Source organism: Rhinopithecus roxellana, chromosome 5, assembly GCF_007565055.1.
Source record: "Rhinopithecus roxellana isolate Shanxi Qingling chromosome 5, ASM756505v1, whole genome shotgun sequence".
In the NCBI taxonomy this organism is placed as follows: domain Eukaryota; kingdom Metazoa; phylum Chordata; class Mammalia; order Primates; family Cercopithecidae; genus Rhinopithecus; species Rhinopithecus roxellana.
In genome coordinates, this window is record NC_044553.1 from 65207581 (window position 1) to 65228527 (window position 20947).

A 20947-nucleotide genomic window follows, 5' to 3' on the forward strand; every position below is an offset into this window, starting at 1 on the left:
ATTTAAGAATTATTATTTTAAAATATGTTAAGAAGTTTGTGTGTGAATGTGAATGAGGGGATGTGTGTATATTTCAAAGACATTGAATAAACTGGAAAATAAGCTTGTTTCCTTTCCACAGGTTGGTGTTAGCATCAAAATGAGCAGTTTCAACCTTTCGCGAATAGTTACCCTGACTCCCTTTTGTACCATTGCAAACAAGTCATCGTTAGAACTAGAAGTTGGCGAGATTGCATCTGATGGCTCAATGCCAACTAATAAATGGAACTATATTGCTTCTTCAGAGGTAACATTTTTCTTTATTACAACTGGTTCCTAAAATATACAAGTAAATATTGACATCTAAATAAGAATTGTATATACCTCTTTTTCAGACTCTATCATATTTATGTGTTGAAATATGACAGCCAGCTTTTAAATATTTTTTTCATACTATATTTTTAAAAAAAGAAGAAAAGTTTTGATAATACTTACACTAGCCCAGTCTAGATCATTAATAGTTTTTTCTAATTCTTCCTATATGTGTAGAATGTAGCTATGTACTGTAAAAAGTACATAGAGATTATGTGCTATATGGTGTCTCCATAGTCAAGATAATGTCTCTATATTCAAGAAGCTGTTATCTTAAAAGAGTAGTAAAAGTCAGCACATGGAGAGATAGGTAGCACATGCTAAGTTATAGGTGGTTATAGAATTTCTGAATAGGTGAGCTGGAAATTTCTTTGAAAATTAGCTACAATTCCGCCATCTCACTTTACTGAAATGGAGACTTTTCCAAGATCGATAAAGTCATTGGTCGTTGAAATCGTGGTGTTATAGATCAAAAGATAAAAGTTTCACAGAAAAGGTGGGATTTGAACTAAGCTCTTCATGCTCAGTAAGATTCCAGGAGGTGAAGCAAATGGGGGAATGTGTGCCAGAACAGGACAGGTGCAAAGATGAGCACTGGTGCTTGATCTTGACTGAGTTTTCAACCAAACCAGCTGACTCTCCGGATAGATGAAGGTCACTTTCTACTGTTTAAAAAAGTTTCTAAAATTATTTTAAAAATATTTAGCAAAAGACTCAAAAGGAGGGATTCTAATTACAATATAAACAAAAGGCTCTAAGAGCATGGTGTGTTCAAGACACTTAGAATGATCTCCTTAAACTCAGCAACAAATAAATGCTTTTTTTTTAAAATCTTTGCTGTGGGTTTGATTATGATAGTATTTTTTATTCAGAAATAGAATTTACCTAGTATTCTATAACAGAAGGACATTTTATGTTAGGAATGAAATGTTCAGTAAAAACTGAGGCTTAAAGAAGTAAGTGTATGGTCTGATTAATATCAGACAGCTAGGAGGATGGTGTCAGAACTTCCAGCAAGGTCTGTGGTGTTCTTTCCTCTGCTTTCAATTGTCTTTCTGGTTTATCTAGGATAAGACACTCTGTGAAAGAATTCATTGTGTATTAGTGAATTAAAGTGGATATACACAAAAGCAAATGAGACTATAATTTTTAAATACAATTTTAAAATAATAATGAATTTTATAATTCTTAATCAACAGGCTATTCATTTTCTCATACTGCAATTATACCATAAATACATATAGACTAATATATCTGTATTCTCCTGATGCATTTTCTTTGGTTTCATAGTCATTATATTGTCAGTAATCTTACTAAGAGATGTGGAGGACATATTTTTAGAAGCTTCATAATAATTTAATAATAATTCAGAATCAGAATTGAAAATTTAATTAACGTCTTATTTATTATATTACAGTGTTATCCTTAAGCTGATAATAACTTTTATATTTTTAGTGCCTTCCATTTTGGCCTGAAAATTTGTCAGGCAAACTTTGTGTGAGAGTGGTGGGCTGTGAAGGATCTTCCAAACCGTTCTTCTATAACCGACAGGATAATGGCACTTTATTGAGCTTAGAAGATCTCGTAAGTTTTAATATTTTAAAATAAAATGTCTTTGATTTTTAAAATTTGCTTTGAGATATTTCAGTAAACCATGCTATCAAAATTTACTGGTAATTATTTGAAGGTCCTGCTGTATCAATATGTAATGCCAACATATATTTGTAACAGATCAGAGCCAGTTTGCTTTTCAGTAAGAACTTAAGAAAACAGGCAGGGTGGGAAGCTCACGCCTGTAATCCCAGCACTTTGGGAGGCCAAGGCAGGCGGATCACGAGGTCAGGAGTTCGAGACCAGCCTGGCCAATATGGTGAAACCCCATCTCTATTAAAAAGTATAAAAATTAGCTGGGCATTGTGGCACATGCCTGTAATCCCAGCTACTTGGAAGGCTGGAGCAGGATAATTGGTTGAATCTGGGAGGGGGAGGCTGCAGTAAGCTGAGATGGCGCCACTGCACTCCAGTGAGACTCTGTCTTGAAAAAAAAAAAAAAAAGAAAAAAGAAAACAAAACTTTTGTGTTTTACATAATATTGAAATTCCATATGTAAGTGTAGATTAAACCAGTACATCAAACATACTTTTTAAAATTTTTCTTTCCTACAACAGAATGGGGGTATCTTGGTGGATGTAAACACTGCCGAACATTCAACTGTCATAACTTTTTCTGATTACCATGAGGGATCTGCTCCTGCCTTGATAATGAACCATACACCATGGGACATCCTCACATACAAACAGAGGTATGAGAAAAAAGGGTTAATAGGAAATACTTTTATTGGTTCACAGTAACTAATGGGAAACACTTTGGTTTCATATTCAGAATGTTTTTAGATTTTAGAAAGGTGATATGAAACACATGGTGTTAATGTCTAATATCCTTACATGTTTTGAGATAACCCTCTGTAAACACATTAATATTTCTGCAGCAAAACTGATGAATATTCACGTCAAATGGGATAAATAGAAATTATTAATAGTTTCATACCAATTCAGGTCAGGTTTTGCTGCCAAATGAGTTTTGACACCAAATTTCCAGAAAAATCTTTGGGGTTTTAGAGCTTTTTAAATTTCAAAATGGCAGGTAAGGGAGTGAACCTGTTTGAGTATTCCCTTTCCTGGTAACTTGGTAATGCTCAGTGAACCTCTTCCTATAAATCTGTATTTAGTTTTTTTGGGTAGGGGTAGTAGAAGGTTAAATGAGAAGATGATGAGTAGATAGTGGTGTTGAATGTATAGCATTGGCTGATAGGAATTTCATTGTTCTTGCCTTTGCTGTCATTTGGTTTGGATGATGTCATTATTTAATGGTAGAGAATTTAAGCCCTTAAAATATCTAATAATTTTATTTATAAAATTATATAAATTTGTATTAACATATGTATATATGTATATATATTTATACATATATATACACATATAAATGTATGTATATATGTAAATTTCTTAAAGATTTCCCTAGTCTTGACTCTAATGGAGTGAATCCAGTGAGAGATTTAAAAGTACAGATTAGGATTAAAACCTAGTTGTATTACTTTTTTTCTCCCAGTTCTCTGGAATATTTTTTGCATTAAATGGACAAATACTTTACTTAAACTGTAATAATCATTTTTAAAGTCTCCTGGGAGTCTTGTTAAGATGCAGATTTTGATTCAGTAGCTTTTGGATGGGGCCCAGGACTTTGCATTTCCCACAAGTCCCCAGGTAATGCTTATTCTGCTTGTTTACAGACCACACTTTGTGTAGTAATGGTATGGACATAATTTTTTTTGTTGCTGCAACCCATAATATATCTTAAGTATTTTATTTGATTAAAAAGCTTAACTGGTCACAGTGATGTGTACCTATAGTCACAGCTACTTGAGAGGCTTGGGTAGGAGGATCTCATGATCCCAGAAGTTTGAGAGTGTAGTGCAATATGATCTTGCCTGTGAATGGCCACTGCATTCCAGCCTGGGAAACGTAGGAGACCCTGTCTGTAAAAAATATGTTTAAATTTAAGCACTGAGTGAAAGTTCTGCTACTAAAGATATTTACTCTTCACAGCCATTTCTACAGGTAGACTCTGATCTGGCAATCTGTTTACCCTAATGAATTCCATTGGTATGATTCCACTTGGATCAATTCTGAGTACACTGAAGCTTCAGAAAGGGCAATATTCTCTTTCCCCAAGCTTAAAAACCATTAATTTATTAGACATTTTAGGGTACTTGTTTTTAGGTAGAGTTGTGTTTTATTAACCAAAGGAATTGCATAGGACTTTTGTGCTAGTCCTCTCCTCAGTAAACTACGGGTTTGGATTTCTTAACTCCAAGATAATTCTGATTTTCTCTCTGTTCATTTTGTTTCAGTGGGTCACCAGAAGAAATGGTCTTGCTGCCGAGACAAGCTCGACTTTTTGCGTGGGCAGATCCTACTGGTACCAGAAAACTTACATGGACATATGCAGCAAATGTTGGGGAACATGATCTGTTAAAGGTATCATTTGATGTGAATGAGTGCTCTATGAGTTACCTGCCAGTGAAGGAAGTAGAGAAGCTATCTTCATTGACTCCTTGTCCTAACTGAACTAAAAGTGAATTGGAAGTATTTCCAGCATAAGTAGCTTTTGGACTTTAGATGGCAAATACTGTAGTTCAAACCACTATATTATCTTAGATCAATCAAAGTCATTTATTTACAATTAAAAAAATAGACCTGCTTTATCTTGTCCACCTAAAGACCAGTAAAGCACCTTTTTTATTTACCAATTTTAAAAGGAAGGAATTGTAAGACTAAGTTGAAAACAACTTTATTTTGAGCATACCTCTCCCACTTTTGGCTATGAGTTTTTAAAGGATGTTTTCCTAAGCACAGCTATATATTTTGTTAATTAATGGAGTCTGATAGTATGCAAATTATTGCCTGTAAGAAATTTAGTGAAATATTTATTGAAACAATATTTAGGTAGCAGAGTTGATAAAATATGTTATTTTTTAGACTCTTAGCCTCTGAAAGGGCCCGAAGAGTTCGTATACCAGCCTCCCATCTGATATAGGAATTGCTCCTGCATTAGTAATAGATCATCCAGTTTCTATATGAATATATTCCATGATGAAAGAGTTTATATAGTGTCATTGTGCATTGTTCATTGTCCAATAATGCCAGCTTTTAAAAGGCTTTCTTGACTTTTGCTTTAAAATGGTAATTGGCCAGCAGTTATTGAATTATCCTCGTTTCTTCTCTCCTCACATTTGATACTACTCAGCAACTGTAGCTCCCAGTAAGTAGCATATAGATACTAGAGAGAAGGTGGCAATGACCTTCTGGAGGAAGATATAAAGGTCTGTATAGAAGCAGATCCAGGCAGCATTCTGTTAACAGCATGGTCAGGGATTTCAGTTTTTAATGTTCCTCTTCTGTTTGGTGTTAGAGAATGAGACAGTAGGAAGAGAGGGTGATTCCACCTCAGTCAGCAGATAGTCTGCCACGTATTGAAAATTGAGCTATAAGCAAGGAAATTGTTCATGTCCTTGTCCACTCAGTCGATCAAAGAAGGGAGTTCTTAGGCCCAAGTGGACATGACAGGGGAGTTCAAAGAAAATCATACATTGTTGGCAAACACTAGGTTTACACAGATCTTTCCTCGTTTAAGTATGATAAACAGAAAAAATCCCAACATGGGCTTTATGAAAAAAATACTTCATTAGAAAAAGGTAGTATTATCCTGTTGATTCAGAGGGTAGTTGTACCTCTGAAAAATTTTTTACTACAGGACCAGAAGAATCATTTCAAAATGTATGCCTGGCATCCTCAACTAAGTTATAAAGACATGACAACTATGAAATAAGAGAAAGCAAGGTGAAATAAAAGACAAAGACAGCAAAATAAAGTGTTAGGGGAGAGGGGAAACTATATTCTATGCATACTATATATTTATATCCCATTTAATCCTAAATTTTATTGGAGAAATGATAAAGATTATATCTTTTTAAAAAACCTGTCAATTAGTAGAACTCAAATCAGTGAGAAAGGAATTTCAAAACAATGAGAAAATGAAAATAAGTAAAACTTTGCCATTACAGTAAAAGAAAGAAACCTAAGAAAGTATATAATAAATGACATATATTTTATTGAGGACATAACATATATTGATGCTTTTTATATATTATCACTAATTCTTATGATAGGAACTTTGAACTGCTGGTTGGAATTCAAAATCAGATCTGTCTGACTTCAAAGTCTGTGAACTTTTTCTACTAGACCATGCTTCCCATCAGTTATGTCAGTAAATGAAAATGGTTTAAATTCTATTAAAAGATAAAAACATTCAGATTAAATTAAAAAATAAGATTTAACTGTAAGTTGTTTACAAGAGTTCTGTTTCAGCCATGCTAACAGAAAATTATAACCATGAAGAGAGATGGTAGAGATGTAACAAGCAAATGGAAGTAAAAACAAAGTAAATTTGTTGATTTTAATTTCTTTCTTTTTAAAAATTCATACATAATAGTTGTACATTTTTGAGGGGTACATGTGATATTTTGATACATACATAAAATGTGCAATAATCAAATTGGAGTAATTGGCATATCTACCACTGTAAACATTTCTCTTTATGTTGGGAGCATTCCAAATCTTCTCTTCTAGCTATTTCGAGCTATAGAATACATTATTGTTAACTATAGTAACCCTACTGTACTAGCTAACACAAGATCTTACTCCTTCTGACTATATTTTTGTACCCACTAACCAACCTCTCTTGTTCCCTCCCATCCCCTTCTCATCCTTTGGTAACCAACATCAACTCTCTATCAAATAAAATACACTTTTTTTTTTAGCTCCCACATATGAGTGAGAACATGCGCTATTTGTTTTTCTGTACCTGACTGACTTCACTTAACATGTGACCTCCAGTCCTATCCATATTGCTGCAATATTTGACAGGATTTCAGTCATTTTTATTACTGAATAATATTGCATTCTGTATATGTAGCACATTTTCTTTATCCATTCATCTATTGATGGACATTTAGGTTGGTTCCATATCTTAGCTATTGTGAATAATGCTGCAAAAAATATGGGACTGCAGATATCCCTTCAATATCCTGATTTCCTTTCATTGGGATATATACCAAGCAATGGAATTGCTGGATTGTAGTTCTATTTTTAGTTTTTTGAGGAAACTCCATACTGTTTTCCATGTAGCTCTACTTACATTCCCATCAACACTATACAAGTGTTCCCCTTTCTCTACTTCCATGCCAACATCTATCTTTTTTTTTTTTTTAATTAAAGCCTCTAACTGGGGTGAGATAATCTCATTGTGGTTTTGACTTGCATTTCCCTGGTGTTTAATAATGTTGAACATTTCTTCATAGACATGTTTGCCATTGCCATTTGAGATATGCCTATTCAGATCTTTTGCCTGTTTTTAAATCAGGGTTTTTGTTTTTTGTTTTTTTTTGTTTTTTTAAGGAATTCAAAGACCTCTGCCAAGCTTGTGGAGTATTTTGAGTTCCTTATATTTTCTGGTTATTAATCTCTTATTAGACAGGTAGTTTGCAAATAATTTCTTTCTTTCTGTATATTTCTACTCTGTTGATTCCTTTACTGTGCAGCCTTTTAGCTTAATGTAATCCTATATGTTTGTTTTTACTTGTGTTGATTGTGCTTTTGAGGTCTTATCCAAAAAGTCTTTGCCTAGGCCAATGTCCCAAAGCATTTCCCCAATGTTTTCTTTAAATAGTTCTATGGTATCAGGTCCCAGATTTAAGTCTTTAATCTATTTCAGTTTTATTTTTGCATATGGCAAGAGGTAGGGGTCTAGTTTAATTCTCCTGCAGCACCTGGTTATCCAGTTTTCCCAGCACCATTTATTGAAGACACTGTCTTTTTCCAGTATATTCTCGTGCCGCCTTTGTTGAAGCTGAGTTGGCTGTAAATGCATGGATTTATTTCCGGGTTGTCTATTCTGTTCCATTGGTCTGTTTTTATGCCACTACCAAAATGTTTTGGTTACTATAACTTTGGTATATTTTGAAGTCAGTTAGTGTGGTATGTCCAGCTTTATTCTTTTTGTTCAGGATTACTTTGGCTATTCAGGTTCCATATGAATTTTAGGTTTTCTCTGTTTATGTAAAGAATATCATTGGTATTTTGATAGGGATTGCATTGGTCTTGTAGATCGCTTTGGGTAGTAGAGACATTTTAACAATATTAAATTCTTTTAAACCATGAATAAGGGATATCTCTTCATTTTTTGGTGTCTTATTTTATTTTTTTCATTAGTGTTTCATAGCTTTGTACATTTTGGTCAAATATTATTCCTAGGTATTTTATATATTTTTCGTAGCTATTGTAAATGGTATTGCTTTCTTGATTTCTTTTCTAGTTTGTTTGTTGTTGGCATAAAGCTATGCAATTGTTTTTTTTTTTTTTTTTTTTTTTTTTTTTTTTTGGGAGACAGGGTCTGTCTCTGTCACCTGGGCTGGGCTTCAATATCCTGATTTCCTTTCATTGGGATATATACCAAGCAATGGAATTGCTGGATTGTAGTTCTATTTTTAGTTTCAGTGGTGTGATCATGGTTCACTCCAGTCTCAACCTCCCAGGCTCAAGTAATTCTCCCACCTCAGTCTCTCGAATATGAGGGACTACAGTTGTGCACCATCAAACCTAGCTTTTTTTTTTTTTTTTCTGTAGAGATGGAGTTTTGCCATGTTGCCAAGGCTGGCCCCAAATTCCTGAGGTCAAGCGATCCACCTGCCTGGACCTCTGAAAGTGCTGCGATTACAGGCATGAGCCTCTGTGCCCAGCCATTTGATTTTTATATACTGATTTTGTATCCTGAAACTTTACCAAATTTATCTATTTGGTTAGGTTTTGTTTTGTTTTTCTTTTTTTTTTTTTTTAATGTGTGTGGAGTCTTTAGGTTTTTCTAAATATAATATGTTGTTTGTGAGTAAGGATAATTTGACTTTTTTTTTTTCCCCAAATTTGGATGCCTTTTTTTTCTTTCTCTTGCGGAAGGGCTTTGACTAGGACTTCACTATGTGAAATAAAAATGGTGAAAGTGGGCATCCTTGTGTTGTTCTAAATCTTAGAGGAATGGCTTTCAAATTTTCCCTCTTCAGTATGATGTTAGCTGTGGGTTTTTTTTTTTTTTTTTTTTTTTTTGAGACGGAGTCTGGCTCTGTCGCCCAGGCTGGAGTGCGGTGGCCGGATCTCAGCTCACTGCAAGCTCCGCCTCCCAGGTTCACACCATTCTCCTGCCTCCGCCTCCCAAGTAGCTGGGACTACAGGCGTCCGCCTCGTCGCCCGGCTAGTTTTTTGTATTCTTTAGTAGAGACGGGGTTTCACCGTATTAGCCAGGATGGTCTCGATCTCCTGACCTTGTGATCCACCCGTCTCGGCCTCCCAAAGTGCTGGGATTACAGGCTTGAGCCACCGCGCCCGGCCAGCTGTGGGTTTGTTTTATATAGCCTTTATCATTTTGAGATATGTTCCTTCTGTACCTAGTTTGTTGAGAGCTTTTCTCATGAAGCAGTATCAGTTTTTTTTCAAATGCTTTTTTAGCATCTGTTGAAATGATCACGTGGTTTTTGTCTTTGATTCTGTTAATGTCATGTATCATGTTAGTTTGCATGTGTTGAACTATCCTTGCATCCCTAGGATGAATCTCACTTGATAATAGTGATGGATCTTTTTAATGTGTTATTGCATTCTGTTTGCTAGTATTTTGTTGAAGATTGTAGTTGTTGTTATATCTTTGTCTGGTTTTAGTAATAGGTTAACGCTGGCCTTGTACAATCAGTTCAGAAGTATTCCCTGCTCTTCAGTTTTTTTTTTTTTTTTTTTTTGAAGAGTTTGAGTAGAATGGTTATTAGTTCATTTTTTTTAAGTGTTTGGTAGAATTCAGCAGTGAAGCCATCAGGTCCTTGGCTTTTCTTTGAGGGAAGACTTTTTGTTATTGCTTTGATCTTGTTACTTGTTATTGGTCTGCTCAGGCTTTGTGTTTCTTTTAAAATAATTTTTAAAAATTGACACATAATAATTGTACATACTTATGGGGTACATAATGATATTGTGATATATCTGTAATGTATAGTGATTAGATCAGGGTAGTTAACATATTCATATCTCAAACATTTATCATTTCTTTGTGTTGGGAACATTCAGCATCCTTTTTCTACTAGCTATATGAAACTATGTAATAATATTGTTAACTATAATCATCCTACAATGCTGTAGAACACTAGAACTGATTCCTCCTATCTTGCTGTAATTTTGTATCCTTTAGGAAATCTTGGCCGGGCGCGGTGGCTCAAGCCTGTAATCCCAGCACTTTGGGAGGCCGAGACGGGCGGATCACGAGGTCAGGAGATCGAGACCATCCTGGCTAACATGGTGAAACCCCGTCTCTACTAAAAATACAAAAACTCCGCCTCAAAAAAAAAAAAAAAAGAAAGAAATCTTTCCCTATCCCCACTTCTCCCTATCCTTCCCAGCCTCTAGTATCTGCTGTTCTAATTTTTACTTCTATGAGACCAACTGTTTTTTAGCTACCACATATGAGTGAGAACATGCAGTGTTTAACTTTCTGTTCCTGGCTTATTTCACTTAACATGATGTCTTCCAGTTAGGTTTTCTGTTTCTTCAGGGTTCATTATTAGTAGACTGTATGTGTCCAGAAATTTATCTCTGTCTTCTCTGTTTTCCAATTTGTTGGCAGATAGTTGTTCAAAATAGTCTCCAATGATCCTTTTGTATTTCCTTGGTATCAATTGTTATGTCTCCTTATTCATGCCTGATTTTATTTATTTGAGGTCTTCTCTTTTTTTGTAGTCTAAAAGTTTGTCCATTTTATCTTTTCAAAAAACTTTTTGTTTCTTTGATCTTTTGTGTTTTTTAGTCTCAGTATTATTTATTTCTGCTCTGATCTTTATTATTTTTTCCTTCTACTAATTTTGGTTTTGGTTTATTCTTTTCTAGATTCTTAAGGTATATTGATAGGCTGTTTATTTGAAATCTTTCTACTTTTTTGATGTAGGCATTTATTGCTGTAAAATGCCTTCTTCATGCTGCTTTTGCTGTATCCTATAGATTTTGATATGTTGTGTTTCCATTTTCATTTGGTTTAAGAAAATTTTATATTTCCTTCTTGATTTCTTAATTGACTTATTGTTCAGGAATATATTATTTAATTTCTATGTGTTTTTATACTTTACAACTTCCTCTTGTTATTGATTTCCAGTTTTATTCCATTATGGACAGAAAAGATACTTGATATAATTTCAACTTTTTTGAATTTTTTGAGACTTGTTTTGTGGCCTACCATATGGTCCGTGTGCTGATAAGAAAATTGTATATTCTGCAGCAGTTGGATGAAATGTTTGGTATATGTCTGTTAGGTCCATTTGGTCTAAAGTGTAGTTTAACTCCAGTGTTTCTTTGTTGATTTTCTGTCTGGATGATCTCTCTATTACTGAGAGTGGGGGTGTTGAAGTCCCCTATTAATATTGTATCTCTTCCTTTAGATCTGTTATTATTTTCTTTATATATTTGGCTGCCCTGATGTTGGGTACATATATTTACAACTGTTATATCCTCTTGCTGAATTGACCTCTTTATCATTATGTAGTGACTTTGTCTCTTTTTACAATCTTAGCCTTGAAATCCTTTTTATCTGATATAAGTATAGCTACTCCTACTCTTTTTTTCTTGATTTCCATTTGTGTGGAATATCTTTTTCTATCCCTTCACTTTCAACTTATGTGTGTCTTTATAGGTGAAATGTGTTTCTGGTAGACAACATATAGTTGTGCCCTATTTTTTTTATTTACACAGCCACTCCATTTCTATTAATTGAAGAATTTAGTCTATTTACATTCATTGTTATTATTGATAACTAAGGACGTACTACTGCCATTTTGTTATAGGATTTCTGTTTTTTGTTTGTTTGTTTTTTGTTTTGAGACAGAGTCTCGCTCTGTTGCCCAGGCTGGAGTGCAGTGGTGCAATCTCAGCTTACTATAACCTCCACCTGCTTGGTTCAAGCGATTCCCCTGCCTCAGCCTTCCCTAGTAGCTGGGATTACAGGTGCACACCACCACACCTGGCTAATTTTTTTGTATTTTTAGTAGAGACAGGGTTTCGCCATGTTGGCCAGACTGGTCTCAAACTCCTGACCTCAGGCAATCCGTCCACCTCAGCCTCCCAAGGTGCTAGGATTACAGGCATGAGCCACTGCTCGCAGCCTTTCTGATTCTTTTATAATGCCTCTCTTTCTTTCTTCTTTTCTTACTGTCTTCCTTAACGGTTAAGTGGTTTTTCTCTGACAGTATGTTTTTAGTTCATTGCTTTGTATTTTTTGTGTATTTATTATAGGTTTTTGCTTTGTGGTTACTATGAGGCTTACAAAAAACATAGTCACAATACATTATTTTAAACAAATGACAACGTGACTTTGATCAGAAAGGAAAACAAGGAAACCAAAAAGGAAAAACTAAAAACGCTACACTTTTAAGTCCATCCCCCATACATCTTGATATTCTGTTGTCTCAATTTATATCTTTTTTATATTAAGAGGTTGCTGTAATTATTATTCTTGATACATTTGTCTTTTAGTCTTCATACTAGATATATGAGTGGATTATACACCACAATTATGGTGTTAGATTATTCTGAATTTGTCTGTGTGCTTAGTTTTATCAGTGAGTTTTATGCCTCCAATTTTTTTTTTTCATTTTAGCATCATTTTCTTTCATATTGAAGAACTCCTTTTATCATTTTTAGTAGGATGGGTCTGGATGTAATGAATTCCTTCAGCTTCTGTTTGATAAAAACTTTATCTCTCTGTCATGTTTGAAACATAGCTTTTTTGGATACAATATTCTTCATTTGCAGGGTTTTTCTTCCCCTTCAACACTTTGAATGTGTGGTCCCACTGCCTCCTGCAGGGCGTGGTTTCCTGAGAGGTCAGTTGCCAGAAAAATTGCAGCTTCTTTATATATTATTTGCTTCTTTTCTTTTGTCACTTTTAGGGTCCTGTCTTGGTCACAGGTCTTTTAGAGTTTGATTATTATATGCCTTAGGGTAGTCTTATTTGGATTGAATCTGTTTGGTGATCTATGACCTTTACTTGTATATTTCTATCTTTCTCCAATAGGGAAAGTTTTTTCTTATAAATTCTTTAATTAACTTTCTACCCCTTGCTCTTTCTCACCTGTCTCTTGACCACCAGTGACTCTTAGATTTGCTCTTTTGAGGTTATTCTCTATATTTTGCAGGCATTCTTTGCTCTTTTTTATTCTGTTTTCTCCTCTGTATATTTTCCAATAGCCTGTCTTGGAGCTAACTGATTCCTTCCTCTATTTGACCCAGTCTGCTGTTGAGAGCCTGTAATACATTTTTCAGTTCAGCAAATTTATTTAGTCATTCCAGCATTTCTGTTTAATTTTATTATTTCAATCTGTTTCAGTTTCTCTGATAAATTTCTTAATTGTTTTTCTGTGTTGTCTTGGAAGTTGCTGACTTTCCTAGAATTGCTACTTTGAATTCTTGATCTGAGAACTTACACGTGGCTGTCTTATCAGTTTGTCACTGGCACTTTGCTTTGTCTGTTTGGGGAGGCCATGGTTCCCTGCTTGTTCTTTCTTTTTGTGGATACGCGTCTATGGCTTTACACTGAAGGATTATTTATTTATTCCAGTGTTTGTTCTCTGGCTTGTTTTGGTCTTTCTAGAGTATGTTTGCTTAGAGGTCCTTTGCAGTTGCCTATGGGTCTCCTTTATCCTAGATCACTGCTTCCTATTATTAGCACTAGATGGTGGCATAAGTCCTGGTTTGCTTCAGTTCTCAGAAACATTTGGCAGTACTGTCTCTAGTGGTGGGGAGGGGGTTGCATCTCAAAGGGGATATCCCAGCTATATAGGAAGGCTGCCCAGTGGTTCCTCCTCAGAAGATTTATGGACTGTGCCTCCCACAATGTTGTGCTGCTGAACAGCCACTCTGAATAGGCATCTCCTTTGGCTGAAATAAAGAGCAGAAATTCTTGGGCTGGAGTTTTTAATCCTGCTTCCCATCTTTGCCTGTAGCTTCCACTGGGGGTTTTTCTTCCTAAGGCACTTGTGATGCTTCCCATGGGCTGAGTCAGGAGTGGTTTTCCTGCAAGAAAACCCAAGATGTGGGAAAGCTGGCTTTCTGCTTTGATCTCACTTTATCCAGTGTAGAAATTGTGAGCCAAAGAGGAATTTCCTGCATGCAGTGCCAAGCAGATTTGGGGAGAGGCATTGTAGGTAGAGAAATTCATTTCTCTTACCATCTGCGTGGAGCCTTTCTCTTCTCTGTGGCTCCAGGAATTGTGTCAGCCTCAGGTTCAAGTTCTGGGATATTGCTGGTGATAATCTTGGCACTAGAAGTTTATGTTTGGTTTTCTGTGATAAAGAGTGAAGCCACATTGCTTCTACTCTTCCATTTTGGAGGTATCACCCTCTGTTGATTTTAATTTCTGACCATTTCAAAGCAAAATTATTAAATAGATAATGATAATGTGACAAAGAAGGAGTGATAGCCATAAACCTTCATGCAATGAATAGTATTGCATCAACATGTAAAACTTAAAATGCTAGAAATTAACTGAAACACTATCACCTGGGGATATTTTATTGTACTTCATTTAATTTTTAACACAAGAAATAGATGAAAACCCAGAGTCAAATAATATTGGAAGAATAACTGTGAACTAAGATACATAGCACATTTTGTAGTTTACAGATATAGAATTCACCTTCTTAATAGGTATGTTTGAAAATTTGATCTCTTGTTAGAATAAAAAAACTGGGCAGGCTTCTTTGATTGTATAATATACCTTGAAAGTATTAGTAAATTTTGAACGTTAGTGACGCTCAACTGTTCTTATGCTCGTGGTAACTTCAGTTGTTTTTGTTTTTTGTTTTCTCCCCTGGAAAGCATGGAATGGAAAGTACATAGTAGGTACTTGTACTGCTTATTGAAATGAGCTGTTCTATTTTCATTAAACCTAGAAGGAAGTGGAATTTATTATTTTAACCTCTGAAAACACTGACCAAATCAAGCCTTATATTTTTAAGTGCTACATACATTTTAAGTGCGTCACCAGTGTGATTCACATAAATATTTCCTATGTTATAGATCATGAAAACATAAAAATAAGCTAGGCTGGTTTTGTCTGAGGTTACATTTCTTTTTTTCTTTTTCTTTTTTTTTTTTTTTTTTTTGAGACATAGTGTTGCTCCCGTCGTCCAGGCTGGAGTGCAGTAACGCTATCTCAGCTTACTGTAACCTCTGCCTCCTGAGTTCAAGCAGTTCTCCTGCCTCAGCCTCCTGAGTAGCCGGGATTACAGGCGCCCGCCACCATGCCTGGCTAATTTTTGTATTTTTATTAGAGATGGGGTTTCACCATGTTGGCCAGGCTGGTCTCGAACTCCTGACCTCAGGTGATCCACCCGCTTCAGCCTCCCAAATTGCTGGGATTATAGGCGTGAGCCACCACACCTGGCCTAAGGTTACATTTCTGATAAAACTTCTGAACCATTCTGTTCTCCAGCTTGGAGACAAATAATCATCTTATTGCATTGGTGCCACCAAAGTATCCTCTTGAAAATCCTGCTCTGTGCCCTTTCAGCACTCAATTGGTAATTCACACTAAGATATTAAAAAACTATGTACTATTAGTCTTAGTTTTTGAAAATAATTCGTGAGTATATTTTAAAATAGATTATAACTTAATTTAATTTATGTCATTTTGATGGTTAGAATTTTTCAATTTTAGTAGTGCTTCTTAAACTTTTTCAATCTTTCTCAGTTATTATAGTTCAATTTTATATAATAAAAAGTTACTATGTGTGGGTTTAATGAAAAGTCTTTCTTTTTCCCAGGATGAATGTGGACAGTTTCCATATGATGCAAACATCCAGATACACTGGGTATCATTTCTAGATGGGCGCCAGAGAGTTTTGCTTTTCACCGATGATGTTGCCTTGGTTTCCAAAGCACTACAGGCAGAAGAAATGGAACAGGCTGATTATGAAATAAACTTGTCTCTCCACAGTCTTGGGCTTTCACTGGTTAACAATGAAAGCAAGCAGGAAGTTTCATATATTGGGATAACCAGGTATGCAAGAAGGAAAATAAGACATCCTAAACCTTTAAAAGGCATTGAGTTGATAATAGCCCATTTGAGGAAAGTAAAAAGATACCTGGTTTGACTTTCGTATGCTGTATATTTATTCAGTAAAACTTACTGAATAATTCTTTGAACTGTTTGTTGAAAAGCCCCGAGGATATAAAGATGACTAAGATGCTGTCTTTGTCTTCACAATACTCATTGTCAGTTGGTGGGGAAAAAAGTGGTTTGTTTCTTTCCTTGTCCTTGTGTGTGTGTGTGTGTGTGTGTGTGTGTGTGTGTGTTTAATGAGTCGCAAAAATAGAAAAGGAAAGGATGTGCAAAGAAGGATGTACGTGTGCAATGGAAATACAGAGGTATAAGTGACTAGTTTGTGCAGTAGAGGTTGGAGAAACTGTCAAGAGTCAGAGGAAACAGAAACAAATTGAAAACAAGGTTCAGAGAGGAGGCAGTATTTGATATGAGTACATAATCTTTAATGGGTGGCCATTTAGAATTTTGTAATAGTTATGGGACCAGTTATTTTCTGTAGTTCTATTTAAATCTGTGTAAGAAAAATATTAGAATATTTAGTTGATTTTAAAAATCACACTGAATTTGGTAAAAGGCTTATTCTTTTTTGGAGGCTGATGGGTGGAATGGTTGACGTGATACCAAATATAACCACGATAGGATCTATCAATAAGCACGTTTGGGGAAAGAAAAGCAAATTAAGGAGAAAAGTAAATAGATAATCTATGTAATGAACTTTGCACAACACCTGACAAACTAATGATTATAAACGGTATCATACATACTATTAATATAATGTTAATATATTTATATGCATATAGGCAATGCATTCTTTGTTATATATTTCAGTATTATATGGTATTTTTAAACTAAGTATGATAATCATTTTTAGTTATATAGGTCCAGTTTTCCGTTTTGTTCTTTGATAAAGCTTTTTACTTTAATATTGTATATGCTGTCCTAGTTTGTCAGGTGCACCTTTATAAGAACATTTAAAAATTTATCTAAAATAACTTCATTACCTTTTTTATGACATGGTACACATTCAGTGAAATCTAGATTTCCAAAGGAACAACAGCAGTTACATAATTTTAAAAAACAGACTTTTTTTTGAGCAGCCTTTTGTCTAGAGAAAAACTGTGTAAAATAAAGAGTTTTCATATACCCACACTCTTCTTTCCCCTGTTACTAACATCTTGCAGTAGTGTGGTACATTTGTTACTATTGATGAGCTAATACTGATACTACATTATTATCTAACTTCATTATTATCTAACTTCTGTATCTAATGTTAAGTATTACTCTCTGTGTTGTACATTCTATGAGTTCTGAAAAATGCATAATAAGCTGTATTCACCATTACAGTATTATATAAGATAGTTTCACTGCCCTAAAAGTCTCTCAGCTTCCTCCTGTTAATCCCTCCATTCCTCTTCTAAACCTTTGGAAACCGCTGATCTTTTTATTGTCTCCAAAGTTTTTCTTTTTTCAGAATTTCATATAGTTGGAATCAAACAGTATGTAACCTATTCAGATTAACTTCTTTCACCTGGCAATATGCTTTTAAGGTTCCTTTGTTTCTTTTCATGGCTTGACAGCTCATTTCTTTTTACTAAATAGTCCATTGTATGAATGGACTATTACTCCAGTTTGTTTATCCATTCAACTATTGAAGGAGATCTTGGTTGCTTCCACATTTTGGCAATTATGAATAAAGCTGTTATAAACATTCATGTGCAAGTTTTTGTGTAGACATATGTTTTTCTCCTCTTTGGAGTAAGTGCCAAGGAATGTGATTGCTGGATCATATGATAAAAGTATGTTTAGTTTTGTAAGAAATATCGAATTATCTTACAAAGTGGCTGCGTCATTTTGCATTCCCACCAGCAATAAATGAGAGTTCCTGTGGAAGAGTTTGGAACTCTTTGGCAAAGAGTTCCACATCCTTGCCAAAATTTGGTATTGTCAGTGTTTTGGATTTTAGCTATTTTAATAAGGATATATAGTAGTATGTCATTGCTTTACTTTGCAGTTTTCTGATGAGACATGATGTTGAGGATCTGTTCATATGCTTATTTGCCATCTATATATCTTCTTTCCTGAGCCACCTGTTCAAATCTTTTGTCCATTTTAAAATTAGGTTATTTTCTTAATGTTGAGTTTTAAGGGTTCTTTGTTTATTTTGGATACTAATCTTCTATCAGATATGTGTTTTGCAAATACTATTTCCCAGTCTGTGGCTTATCTCTTTATTCTCTTAACTGTTTTTAACAGCAGAAATTTTATATTTTACATCAGACTTATCAATTATTTTCCTTCATGGATTGTGCTTTTGGTGTTGTATATAAGAAGTCTTCACTATACCCAAAGTTACCGAGATTTCCTCCTATTATCTTCTAGGAGTTTTATAATTTTGTGTTTTTTATTTATTTATTTTTATGTATGTATGTATTTATTTGTTTTTGAGACAGAGTATCACTCTATTGCCCAGGCTGGAGTGCAGTGTTGTAATCACCGCTCACTGCAACCTCTGCCAGCTAGGCTCAAGCAGTCCTCCCACCTCAGCCTCCTGAGTAGCTGGGACTACAGGCACGTGCCACCATGCCAGGCTGATATTTTTTATGTCTTTGTGGAGATGGAATTTCACCATGTTGTCTAGGCTGATCTCAAACTTACATTTAAGTCTAATCCAGTTTGAGTTATTTTTTGTGAAAGATGAAAGCTGTGTGTCTAGATTTGCTTTATTGCATATGGATGTCCGGGTGTTCCAACATAATTTGTTGAAAGACTTTGGTAGTTTCCTCATTTAGATCACATACACTTTGTATTAGATTTTGTTTATACCTAAGTGTTTGTTTCTTTGGTGCTAATGTAAATGGTATTCTGTTTTTATTTTAAATTTTAATTGTTTATTGCTGGCATGTAAGAAAGCAATTGACTTGTATATTAACCTTATATTTTTGCAATGTTGTTATAATTTCTTATTAGTTACCAGAGTTTTTGGGTTGATTCTTTGGGATTTTCTGTTTAGACAGTCATGTCAAATGTGAACATAGGCACTTGATTTCTTCACTCCCAACTTTACTTTCTTGTCTTACCACATCTTGGACTTCAGTACTATGTTAAGGTGGGAATAGTTGAGAGTGGACATACTTGCCTTGTTCCTAATCTTGGTGGGAAAGCATCTGGTTTCTCACTGTGATGTTAGCTATAGGTTTTTTGTAGGTGCTCTTTATCAAGTTGAGGAAGTTCCCCTTTAAGTTGTCTCAGAGTTTTTATCATGAATAATGTTGGATTTATATTGTCTATAGTAGATATTTTATTCAGTGCCTTCATCGACTGGTATCCTCTAAATGCATTTTATAGTTAGAACATTGTTAACACTACCATTGACTAATATAAACAAGCTATGTAAAGTAAAGTATTATAGATTTTAGTATTCTCTAATTCAGGTGCCAGCAAAGTTTGGCCTGTGAGCCAAATCTAATCCAGTGCCTGTTTTTGTACAGCTTTTGACTTAAGAATAATTTGTTTTACATTTGTAAATAGTTGAAAAAAATTAAAAGAAAATAACACATGAAAATTATGAAATTCAGTTTATTTCCCATAAATAATGTTTTGTTGGGACACAGTGATTTCTGTTATTTTGCATGGCTACTCTGACATTGCTACTCAGTGCATTGCAAATCACAGCGTGTTTGAGTTCATGCATATTGTTCTACAGCATTTTTTTTTATTACTGATATATATCCATCATACCAAAACAATAGAAAAGTGGACTTTGAATGTTATTCTTTTAGGGCATAATGAAATGTGGATTATCTTCTTATTTAAAAAAGCATTATTTTACTATGTTATGAAACTACAGCTGTGCTGAAGTAATACAACATATATTGACAATATAGTTTCCAAACTAAGCCCTTACCATAACATTTCCAAATCACAGGAAAGCAATGGCCAGAAAAATTAGAAAATTTAAGGCAAAATATATCATCACACAGAATATCTTCACAAATATAAAAAACAATAATGAGGCTGCAAGCAAAGTGAGTTTCTGAGTAACTTATTTGTTAGCCAAGCCAGGAAAGTCTTTTAAGTCTTTTACCAATGGTGAGTTACTTGAATTATGTCTGATTGCAGCAGCTAAAGAAATGTATCCAGAGAAAATGAACTTGTTTAAGGCCATTAGCCTTTCGGTAGGAACAGTTGCTTAAAGAATTGAAGACATTCTGAACAACATCAATAGTCAATTTAAAAAACAAGGCAAATAATATTGAGTGGTTTCCCTTGGCTCTTGATGAGTCAACAGATGTTACCAATACTGTTCAGTTGTATATTTGAGAAGTCAGCACTGAGTTTGAAGTGACTAAAGGATTAACCTCTATAAATAGTTTGCCTAGGACAACTATAAGTGAGAATATTTTCAAACAAGCTGATGAAATACTGATTCAGTATAACCTGAAGATAGATACAACTGATTATGGGAAAAATATTTGTGGAACAGAAAAAGACTTAGTTGGACAAATTCATAAAGCTGGTGAAAAGGTAAAGCATTTAAAGCCTATTGTATTATTTGTGAGCAGGTACTTAGTAGAAAATATTTCAGTCCACCTTTTGTTATCAAACCATTAGTGTCAAATAGTAAACTTTATTAAGTCTTGTGGACTTAACTATCATCAGTTCTGTGAATTTTTGCCGGAACTAGAATCTGAATGTTCTAACTTGGGTTACCACATAGCAGTTTGATGGGTTAGCAGCAGTAACTTTTTATTGTACTCTTTGAGTTCTGGGCCAGGATTAAAATTTTTTTGAACAAAAAGAACCACCCTCAACCACTATTATTAAACACCAATAATAGTGGCTTTGGAAATTAATTTTT

The 20947-nt window shown here is 34.6% G+C and overlaps 1 protein-coding gene across 4 annotated transcripts in view; it reads left to right on the top strand.

Annotated features, from left to right (window-relative positions):
• Positions 1-20947, top strand: part of VPS13C (vacuolar protein sorting 13 homolog C) — a 190067-nt gene that overhangs the window by 135565 nt on the left and 33555 nt on the right. For all 4 annotated transcript variants that reach the window (XR_749201.2, XR_749202.2, XM_010374226.2 and 1 more), the window contains 5 exons: positions 122-286; positions 1807-1935; positions 2520-2653; positions 4262-4388; positions 15809-16044. Coding sequence is in view for 2 of the 4 variants with exons in the window: in XM_010374226.2 (XP_010372528.1) it covers positions 122-286; positions 1807-1935; positions 2520-2653; positions 4262-4388; positions 15809-16044 (791 nt within the window). In the remaining 2 variants the exon portion in view is untranslated. The remainder of the gene's footprint in view (positions 1-121; positions 287-1806; positions 1936-2519; positions 2654-4261; positions 4389-15808; positions 16045-20947) is intronic.